At 40.8% G+C, this 12155-nt stretch overlaps 1 protein-coding gene across 1 annotated transcript in view; it reads right to left on the minus strand.

The window, feature by feature from the left end:
* LOC134669969 (histone deacetylase 4) overlaps positions 1-12155 on the minus strand; it is a 128302-nt gene that overhangs the window by 17366 nt on the left and 98781 nt on the right. The window contains exons 5-10 of the mRNA XM_063527615.1: positions 11711-11818; positions 5582-5779; positions 5175-5245; positions 4568-4716; positions 2414-2518; positions 54-214 (exon numbers count right to left, since the gene is read on the minus strand). Of these exons, the coding sequence (XP_063383685.1) occupies positions 54-214; positions 2414-2518; positions 4568-4716; positions 5175-5245; positions 5582-5779; positions 11711-11818 (792 nt within the window). The remainder of the gene's footprint in view (positions 1-53; positions 215-2413; positions 2519-4567; positions 4717-5174; positions 5246-5581; positions 5780-11710; positions 11819-12155) is intronic.

Consider the following 12155-nt stretch of genomic DNA (forward strand, 5'->3'; position numbering starts at 1 on the left):
TCACATTGCAATATGCACCTGCAAACAACGTAGTAATACGAGTCCAAGTATACCTGCGGGACAGGAGCGGGCGCGGGCCTGCCGAGTGAGATATTCGGCATGGAAGGTGAAGAGAACAGTAACTCTGGTCGAGTGCTCGGTTCCTCTTCCTCGCGGATTGGCGCGGCCGTGCACGCGCCGGTAGGTGAACCACGCGGCGAGCTGCCGTCGCAATCTGTACCCAAAGAATGTAACGTTGGAATTCAAATTTCATTGAACGTTAACAGCATTAGAGTAGTTTTTAACGCGCGTAAGTATGCCTAATTGCAATTAATCCAAGTCGGAAAATTAAGTAGTATAATCTATACTTTGGCAAGTATAAAAAAGAAAAAGGTGGCAAATTTTACAAATGCGCAAAATATTGACTTTCCATAGAAAATTTGAATTTCGCGTATTTTCGACTGACAAAATATTTAGTTTTGCCAGAGCTACAAATAACAAAATCATTTATAAGTGAATCATAAGTATGACTTGAGTTTATATGGTGAAATATTAACTTTATTTACAATGTTATTGGTCAAATTACACACGCATACAACACATATTAGTATCGTGTCAAACAAAATTATACATAGTGCTGTTAATTATGAACACATTAAAGATTATCTTATTTATTTCTAGCTGCAATATATTGCAGTAAACAACTTACGTACTGTACTTTAGTTTAAACATTTTCGCAGTACAGCTTAGGAAAGAATGACTAATTAAAAGGGATGCCTCTAACTAACCTAAAGATATAGGTATATGAAGTTTTTAAGGAGACTGATTCTTTATTGTAGAAATAAATTGGAAAAAATTAAAATGGAGGAACAAGGTAAGAGCAGTACTCACTGCGGTGCTTGGGCCGCGTCTTGAGCGGACGCCGCGCCAGCGACGCTCGATGACGCGCGCCTTGAGCCGCATTTTCAGCATGTTGGGCCCGACATTGTAACTTACGTCCTCCACTAATGTTACTTATATGATTGTGAGGGATGGTAATGGTGTTGTACTCACTGCGGTGCTTGGGTCGCGTCTTGAGCGGACGCCGCGCCAGCGGGGACGCTCGGCGCTCGATGACGCGCGCCTTCAGCCGCACTTTCAGCATGTTGGGCCCGACATTGTAACTTACGTCTACCACTAATGTGACTAATGTGATTGTGAGGGGTGGTAACGGTGTTGTACTCACTGCGGTGCTTGGGCCGCGTCTTGAGCGGACGCCGCGCCAGCGGGGACGCTCGGCGCTCGATGACGCGCGCCTTCACCCGCACTTTCAGCATGTTGGGTCCGACATTGTAACTTACGTTTACTAATAATGTTACTAATGTGATTGTGAGGGGATGGTAACGGTGTTGTACTCACTGCGGTGCTTGGGCCGCGTCTTGAGCGGACGCCGCGCCAGCGGGGACGCTCGGCGCTCGATGACGCGCGCCTTCACCCGCACTTTCAGCATGTTGGGTCCGACATTGTAACTTACGTTTACTAATAATGTTACTAATGTGATTGTGAGGGATGGTAACGGTGTTGTACTCACTGCGGTGCTTGGGCCGCGTCTTGAGCGGACGCCGCGCCAGCGGGGACGCTCGGCGCTCGATGACGCGCGCCTTCACCCGCACTTTCAGCATGTTGGGTCCGACATTGTAACTTACGTTTACTACTAATGTTACTAATGTGATTGTGAGGGGATGGTAACGGTGTTGTACTCACTGCGGTGCTTGGGCCGCGTCTTGAGCGGACGCCGCGCCAGCGGGGACGCTCGGCGCTCGATGACGCGCGCCTTGAGCCGCACTTTCAGCATGTTGGGTCCGACATTGTAACTTACGTCTACCACTAATGTTACTAATGTGATTGCGAGGGGATGGTAACGGTGTTGTACTCACTGCGGTGCTTGGGCCGCGTCTTGAGCGGACGCCGCGCTAGCGGGGACGCCCGGCGCTCGATGACGCGCGCCTTCACCCGCACTTTCAGCATGTTGGGTCCGAAATTGTAACTTACGTTTACTACTAATGTTACTAATGTGATTGTGAGGGATGGTAACGGTGTTGTACTCACTGCGGTGCTTGGGCCGCGTCTTGAGCGGACGCCGCGCCAGCGGGGACGCTCGGCGCTCGATGACGCGCGCCTTCACCCGCACTTTCAGCATGTTGGGTCCGACATTGTAACTTACGTTTACTACTAATGTTACTAATGTGATTGTGAGGGGATGGTAACGGTGTTGTACTCACTGCGGTGCTTGGGCCGCGTCTTGAGCGGACGCCGCGCCAGCGGGGACGCTCGGCGCTCGATGACGCGCGCCTTGAGCCGCACTTTCAGCATGTTGGGTCCGACATTGTAACTTACGTCTACCACTAATGTTACTAATGTGATTGTGAGGGGATGGTAACGGTGTTGTACTCACTGCGGTGCTTGGGCCGCGTCTTGAGCGGACGCCGCGCTAGCGGGGACGCCCGGCGCTCGATGACGCGCGCCTTGAGCCGCACTTTCAGCATGTTGGGCTCGGACGCTGTTAGTGCACACACCATGCTCAATGCAATGCTCACACTGGTTAATGCTATGCTACAAGTTACTAGCAGAGAGTAGAGAGTTGTATACATACTCGTTAAAATTTAGACATTTAAGATAAGCTGGTTGGTATGGAGAAAATTTCTATCGATTCAAAGTCAGATTAAACGTGATTACTGATAAGCGTTCTATTTTTTTTATAAGATTAATACATTATTACAACTCTATACTCACCGTTTACAATATGTCTTAGTCCTTAAATAACAAAAAAAAATATTTTTAAAGATGTTAAATAAAAAAAATTTTATAAATTATTAAAATTTGTCGATTTAAGGGCTAAAACAATTACACAACATATTCCTTGTATTCTAAATATATGTTTGTTTTAGTAGACACATAAAATATCTACATATGAATTTAGTTCTTGTCAGATCAGAAGCTCATTTTAACTCAGCATCTAGTGCGTTATTGACTCGTAAATTAGTCAAAACTGCTTTATTAATGTATTACAATCAATCTTATAACTCAATTTTATAATTTTTATTCAAAATATTAGTAAGTACTTCACACACGAAATCGAATGCGTATTAATATTAAACACCTACGAACGTCTAACGGACGCTCAGCACAAGGAATTTAGTACATTGACAGCAATATAATTACGCGCGTGCGATAGAGATAGGGAACCAGCGGGTCAATGTACGGAATTCCTCGTGCTAAGCGTCCTTCCTTTGATATTAACTTGATGCTTTTCAAACTTTCAGTCGCTTCACTCCAGTATGAATATATAATTTCTAACCCTACACTTAATAATGAAAACACGTCATTTTGTGGTGAAATGTATATACCGATTTACCCACATTTATTCGACTTAAATGTATTTTTCACCACACCAGCTCGGAAAGGCTTACTTTGCACTTTAAAAACTGATGGCAAAGTAATCAAATGCAAATGTTGAGTTGTTTTCTTATGTTTGCTTGTAGAATCGACTATTCAATGATGATTTTGGATGATAAATATTTAATTACATTCATTTGGATTTGATTTTGTTTGATATTTTACATTTAATATTTGCTTCGAGTTGGTGTGGTGAAAAATTTTGTGTTACACTTGAGGGCAAATTTTGTTTCGTCGGGCTTTGAAACCCTCGCAACGCTCAAGATTCCGTATTTTGAACCACTCGCTATGCTCGTGGTTCAATTTTGGAATCTTTTGCTTGCTCGGGTATCCATATTAGCACGAGCGGTTAAACAATAACTTTGCCCCCTCGTAAAACAATAGTACATTTCGATGCTAGTGCGGAAGGTATGTCATTACTTCACGAGTACCGAGATATCTTGCCACGAGCCGCAGGCGAGTGGCAAGACTCGGGACGAGTGAAGAATGACATTTCCGCACGTGTATCGAACGACGTTTTTTAATACAGTTGCGAAAAAATAAGAAAAACATTGTTAATCGTACACTAAACAAAAGTGGTAACAGTGACAGCTCGGTTAGACGTCGTCTTTAAGTATATTATATCTATGGGCGTTTGGCAGCTATTCCGTTCCATTCAGTCAACTTATTAAGAACGGAATTTTCAATATTGAATATTAAAAAATAAACGTGTTATAATGATGAAGAGGTAAGTAATTAAATATGAAATATGTAATATTGTTCGTATTCTTACATTAACGGTAGGTTTTTATGCTGATTACGACGTTTAAAGGAAACTAATATTAACACTCATCAATAAGTAGTCGTGAATTGGAACAAGTATAAATTTAAAAAAATTGGAAAAGTAAAAAGCACTAGTTCGAGATAACCAACTTTCCGCACGCTAAACAGATACGTAAAGTAGCACTTTTTGAGCAACTGTATTAAAAATAACTATTACGCATCACTCTCACAGATCTCTCATAAACGAAATAAAGCGTGCATATTTTATCGTTTCTTGGGCGAATTCGAAACCTATTTCTTATTTATTGTATGGCGGTTACACACCAGTTAAAAACAAGATGGGGGACAGCGACTGAGAGTGTGGAAAGCAAGTGAAACATGAGCAACTGACCAGTCTTCCTGAGCGGGAAGTCGTTGGGCGAGGGCTGCGGCGCGGCGTTGAGCGCCAGCGGCAGCGGCGGCGCCGCCAGCCGGTACGGGTGCGTGGCCGCCGCGCCCGCCGACGTGATGGACTCGCCCGACGACGACTTCACTATACCCCTGCAACCAGAATAACGATTATATTCAAAAACAATAAAAACAAAAATAAAAAACCGGGCAAGTGCGAGTCGGACTCGCGCACGAAGGGTTCCGTACCATAATGCAAAAACAGGCAAACAAAAACGGTCGCCCATCCAAGTACTGACCCCGCCCGACGTTGCTTAACTTCGGTCAAAAATCACGTTTGTTGTATGGGAGCCCCACTTAAATCTTTATTTTATTCTGTTTTTAGTATTGTTATTGTTATAGCGACAACAGAAATACATCATCTGTGAAAATTTCAACTGTCTAACTATCACAGTTCGTGAGATACAGCCTGCTGACACACGGACGGACGGACAGCAGAGTCTTAGTAATAGGGTCCCGTTTTACCCTTTGGGTACGGAACCCTAAAAACTGGTAGGTACATATAACGAGAAATACAGAAAGGTTGGTACAATATGTTAGATCTAACTTACCAATTTCTGTAAGGAGATCCAGGAACGGTGCCGTTGGCATTCGCCGCGGCTTGCTTCTTCTTTAAGAACTCCTGAAAACAAAACAATACATTAAACATAACAAATACAAACATTTACCAAAAAGTGACCTTACAGCTCACTTGAGAATTTTTGAAAATTCGATTTCTCAATTGATTAAGAGCATTGTCTCCGAAGAAGGCGACAATGGAAGTTGAGATCCATCTCACGCCATAGCTTTTAATTATTTTTTGCCTTTAACGCATTCACTGTCAACGTTTTCGTAGCGCTACACTAACCGAGCGTTTTCCCGCTTTGTAGAGGAAACCGACTATGAACAAATCGCCCGCCGAGCAGGTTTATGTGTTAATTAAAATTTAATTATAGTGGTGGTAGTGTATTGAACTGACCTGAAGCTTCTGCTTGACTTGCGACGAGGCATTAGCGCTGTGCTCATGCTTGTCCCTCTTCCGCAGCAGCTCCACCCTGTCCCTCTCGTGCCTCTCCCGCGCCTCCCTCGCCTCTCTCGCCTCCCGCGCCTCCCGCGCCTCCCGCAAGGCCGCCTCCTCCATCTGCTTCTGCTGCTCCCACAGCTGAAACCAAACAGGCTATCAAGCCCTAGTTACACGTTTTTTGATCTTAAAGTAACATGTTGCAGACTATTAAAGATGGATCAATTTATGCATCAAGCGGGCTTTATACGACGAAAATTATTGATCCATCTTTAATAAATCTAAAAATATACGAAGTAAGTTATTAAAGGCTATCGATAAGAAGTACGCTACTTCAAATTACACTTTTCAATTTAAATGACAAGTAGAAACGAAAACATAGTCGTACTTAGATTAAATGAATCAAAATTCAGCACTGAGCATTTATAATGGTGTATCGTGATGACGACCAAAATTCATCGACAGTCATTACACAAAATAATCGATTAATGATAAGTACCTAATGATGAAGGTAACGCCACACCCACACGATTTTATCGTAGCCCTATATATTATTATATTTATTATATACGAGTGCTATTTTATACTCGTATTGTCCAGATTAATGGCGTACCTTTAACGCAGCACTTATCTTATTTCACGCCCAACATCAAAATGACTAACAGACAAATTTTGCGATTCAGAAACACTGTTTCTTTTAACTTTATATTCATTAATAAATATGTCGTAATCTGTTTACGACGATAGAGAAGCATGGCGGGAAACAACGAAAAAGGCCGTACAACTACCTCAATGACCACGACTGCTCTGACAAGAGTATCCGACTAAGAAGAAGAATCTGGGTTTACAACAGTTATAAACGTTATAGTGTAAGTTTGATTGGCTCAAATAAGTAGCAAATGCGTCATATTGGATTAGTCATCAAAATAATATACATTCTTGCCATTTTGCCAAACTAACTACACGCCATCAATTTCAATATTTATCCGTGTTTTGTATGGTATGACTCGTCTCACAACAATGCATGTTTTGCTCAATATAAATGGTCTCCTATACTCAACTAATACATAGTCCAAGTCTCCCAACTATAGATTAAGTCTCACTAATATTTATTTGAAATGATCTATATCTGAAGAGAAAATTTTCATTAAAAAAAAATTACTTTGGTATGAATACTTATAATAAATTACAAATGAAATTGTGGGCTTTAGTTACCTATACTATTGCACTAATTATAGTTGTGTGTTGTGTATGTTAGTTATTTTGCTTTATATTATTAAAAGGTACCTAAAGTTGACGTCTAAATACCTAAGCGTGACATGACGGTAGAATTACAATTAACAAGTAATTATCAGTGACCATCGCGGCATGCAGCTGCGATCCTCTCAATGGAACAAAATACTTTATAATTATTTGGTAAATCAATGACAAATTTAGCAAGGACAGAGATACCATTGAAAAATCGAAAAACAACTACTCAGAATGTTTATTGACCATTTGTGAAACTTATTTCAACGGGTTAAGGGCTACAAGGTGTCAACTGTTTATACAAAAATATTACACACTGTTATTAAAGTCCCAAACCGGTATTTTACGAAAACGTATGACTTGGACATTTCAAGTTTGACTAGTTTTACCTTAAAAGATACACGTTTACGTAGGTAAATACACATATAACAGGTGTGAACCTAATTAACATTTTGGTAAAGACGATTCAGGTTTATCCAGTAACAACAATAGAAAAAAAAATGGACCAAGAGCATGTCGGGCCATGCACAGTGTAGGGTTTCATAGTTATCATTGTGTCAGAACAGGCCAAACGGGGGCTATTAGTAAAGTATATTGTACATGTACATTACAATCATAAGGGACTAAAGGAGTACCTTTTACTATCTTAGTAAAGAAGATAATATTTTTTGCAATAACTCAAAAACGGCTGGACCGATCATGTTCGTTATAGTTCTAAATGAAAGTATTTATTAAGTCTCTGTTTCACAATTTTTTGGACCCAAGGTTCAAAAGTTAGAGGAGTGGGGGACACATATTTTTTTTCTTTCAGAGCGATTATTTCCGAAAATATTATTCGTTTTGAAAGACCTATACAACGACACGCCATACACATGTATGGGAGATATCCTAAAAAAAGTTTTTTTTTTGTACTTATTTTTTATTTTACCGTTCTGTCGCCATGCATGATTAATGTACTCGTATCCATGCCAAATTGCACCTTTCTAGCACTAACGATCACGGAGCATAGCCGCGGACGGACGGACATGGCGAAATTATAAGGGTTTCTTAAGTGACTACGAAACTCTAAAAAGACACACCTACGCAAATACAAAATAACGCGCACTAACAAATTCAACTGTTTTTCAATTCGTTCAAGTTATTAACGATAACTTTTTACGCATAATAGGTACACATAATGCCTTTCAAAGTATCACATAATTGGCATTCTAAAGCGTCTTTTTCTCTTTGGAGGTTACGACATGTACCTAAGCGTTCGTTCACTGCACTAGTTTACTATGACTGGTCAGGCGCAGCGCCCTGCTCAATTATCTAATTCACACGACATTGCTGCCCGCATCTAGCATAATTTGAGCCCTTTATCCATAATAACTGTGGATAATTGTAGGCCATTCTTTGAACCGGTACTCTATGGCGTGTATATGTACAATTACAGCCCTGGAGCGGGTTAATGAATGATGTAATTGCTGATTGCGTCGCCATTCAGCTCTATTTATAGCGTGACACCGGCGGCCGCGCTCTGCCAAACATCGACTTCCAAATATTCCTCACTCTGCCAATTATGCGGCTATGCTTTAAGGCGACATCGATTTCAAAGGGTTTTGTTTATCTTTCAAATGCAATTCAGTCTTTCAAATAGAATAAAGAAGCCAAATTGGTTGAAGAGGATATAGCAAACTGTGTTTCATAACAAGCCACAAGCAGCTGAAACTGTAACTGCCCAAAAAATTCGCAAAACCAATGATTTCTACTAAAGTTTGCCGAGCCCCGGTCAAAAGAGAAGAGGGTCTTCAGCGTATATTTCACATGTCTAGACATAGGACTCGCATATATACAAGACATAATTAATTGCCAATAGTCGTCATGTACTGGGCCCGTGCCTATGTCCTCAGAATTTCTTCGTAGACCGCACCTCTAGTTTAAAATTACATTTCATGGATTTTGAAAAACTCATAAATATATGCCAGACTGCAAACATGTACGTCTGAACAAACGCAACACCTGGGCTTCAAAAACGTTGAAAGACACAAAGATATCAATAGTATTCCGGCGTACCTTCCAGTTTAGAAAATAGACTAGCCTGACAGCCATCGAGTGATAAGCCAATTAGTTTCCCATCGGCGAGCGCTGGGGTAATGACATACTTCGCTGACGGCCAAACATCTCGGTTTGTTTTTGGCCGGACTATTTCTGACTCCCGTATTTTTATTTCTGATTATGAGTTGGCAATGCGCAGCGGGCTTCTGAGAATGACCGAGCTGGGAAACTAACAACTTTTAACTAATAACTTTTAGATTGGAGTAAATATGGCCGACACTGAGGTGTCAAGCTTAACCAAAGCAAGCCTACCACTGTAGGTCTGTACTGTATTAATTAGAAAGGGACTGGTATCTCGCAGACGAGATACTGTCGCGCCACTCCTCTGCTAGGCCTACAGGATAAATGCTAAGATGGTTGGCAGAGAGATATCGAAGCGCATAGTTCTCGACTTGTTTCTACTTACTCGTTACCTATTCGTACTCAACTAAATCGGTAGCAACGGCTTCTAACTACTTATAGCTCTCAACCTTTGTTCTTTCGGCAGACCAAATAAGCGATAAGTGAACTTCAAATCGAAAACAAAATAGTCCATAAAAGAATCTTGCAAAACCCAAAGATGGGCATTAGTAAAATCACGAATAACTAGCAGAAACTAAACTTATAAAAGAACAATCACGAAGTGTCATAATGGTATACTTACATAATTTCAAACCCCTGTCATCGATTGGTGACATGCGTATGTAAATGTCTCACATTTGTACGATATTCCGGTGCGTACATAACACAACGTAACCTTACTGTATACGGCTGAATGCATAATGAACGACGGTCAACTCCGTGACCCTCATTGTTGTCACGGTTATTTTAGGCGTACTTATTTAATTTGATACTACTTAGCGGCCCGCCCCGACTTCGCAACAACCAATTTGCACAAAAACCTTTACAAATTATACACCTAAACCTTCCCCAAGAATCAATCTATTGATAGGTGAAAGAGGCGTGAAAATCCTTTCAGTAGTTTTTGAGTTCATCGCGAACATACAGGGCCCGATTCGGATTTTGAAATAGACATCTATTAGATATCTTTTAGACATTACCAAGATACGATAACGATATGTTTAAGATCTAAAGCCTCGCATTCACACTACTACCTTGTAGGCCGCCTCGTAGTCCGCCTCGTTGGGTAGGATTGTGTATGGGGGTTGCGGACTACGAGCCGTCCTACAAACGGCTAGACGGTAGGACGGCTCGTAGTCCGCAACCCCCATACACAATCCTACCCAACGAGGCGGCCTACACGGTAGGAGTGTGAATGTGGGGCTTTACCTGTCAAATTTGACATTTGCGCGATTCTAGAGATACTCTTGAACGATTTCCGCAGGATATGACTTAGAGATCCAATTCACAGCTAATAGATATCTTACTCTATCTAACGTAAAAAAGTGACATTGGTTGCCCGAATACCGCTGCAAAAGAGAACTAGTTGATATCTAAACTATAACGTATCTAGATCTAGTACGTGTCGTCTCTTGTGAATATCTTGAAGTTCGAATACCGCAGACAGACAGACGCGGTGGGGGACTGCGTTTATAAGGTGTAGTGATACGACGTAGTCTTATCAGATTTATAATATCTACGTTATTCTACAGGGTGGCTCAACAATACGTTGACAAGCATTATAACTGCGAGATATTGTTGATCAATTTAACTAACGTTTGCGTTTGTGTTTCATAGCTAAAAGAGAATATTTTGAGAATAACAGGTACCTATATTTTGTTTTAGTTAAATGATTGATTTTTTAATCACATTTTGTAATACTTGTATCGCTTAATTTAATTGTATATGTAGGTACATATATAACTCTTGGCCTCACAAAACGCCATCACCGATAATCCCATGCCATTTGTAATAAATTGCGGCATTTCTCTATTAATTGAATTAGTTAAATACTACTACTTAGGCAGCAATTATATACAATCGCATGTCATTTGTTGCAACGTTTTTGTGCGGATATATTTTTTAACGAAGAGCGTACGCCGCGCCGTTACTACATTTTTCAAAACTGTCGCCGTTTCTTATTCGAGTGAATTGCAAATAAATTGTACGTAATTAAGCGCAGTTAAGATGTGATTAGTCTTAACTTAATTGATTCATTTGTGTTACGAATATTAATTACGTAAATTGTATTGTATATATTGTGCTTAATTCGTACACACATAAGTCTATAAGCATACGCAAACACACTTAATTTCGTGCATCTAACTTAAATAGTATACATAGAAATGTCTTAACTGTGGTAACTCAATGGAATCAATTAACTTTAGACTAACTACAGGTGCTTAACTATGTACAATTTTTTTGCAATTCACTCATAATTCGACACTTTAAACTCTCGCGTTTTGTACACATATTTAATTACACAAACGGGTCTACCGCGATATAATTTCATTGTTTTTACCTTTAATTCCGATGTTTCCGTGACCATAGCTGGTGCAACTCAGCTGAAACGTCGGAATTAAAGGTAAAAACAATGAAATTATATCGCGGTAGACCCGTTTGTGTAATTAAATATGCACTCATAATTCGGTTTGCATGACCATAAATAACTTGATTTAATTCGATCATAAATAACTATAGCCGGTCAAACAACTGTGTCAGTAGAAAAAGGCGCGACATTCAAATTTTCTATGGGACGATAGCCCTTCGCGCCTACATTTTTTCAATTTGCCGTTGTTTTCTACTGACGGAAATGGCTTGACAGACTATGATAACTAAGCTAGTATAGTGTTGTATATTCACCTTGAGATGGTGCCGCAGTTGCTGCTCGTGCTGCTCGGCGAGCTGCGCGCGCTGCTGCTGGAAGTGCTGCAGCAGGATCTCCTGCTGCAGCTGCTGCTGCTTCTTTAGCTGCAACAGACCACTCTTTATGCTTCACTGAACAAGACAAGGCAGGTGCCGCACCAAACGACTTCAGATTCAACAGAAAGCTTTTCATATCAAACATGAGCACTCATAGTGCTAGATGTCATTATTTGAGCGTCACAGCCTGGCGACAGACAGACGGACAACGGAGTGTTAGTAATAGGGTCCCGTTTTTACCCTTTGGGTACAGAACCCTAAAAACCGATTGTCAGTGAAGATTGTTGATGTTAGTATATAACTACAGGTTAACATATGTTAACACATGGATGATTGTGTATGACAACTTTTGACAAAACCTCAGTCATGTCCATTTGGGAGTCAC

The sequence above is a fragment of the Cydia fagiglandana genome, chromosome 13 (assembly GCF_963556715.1).
Source record: "Cydia fagiglandana chromosome 13, ilCydFagi1.1, whole genome shotgun sequence".
Lineage (NCBI taxonomy): Eukaryota > Metazoa > Arthropoda > Insecta > Lepidoptera > Tortricidae > Cydia > Cydia fagiglandana.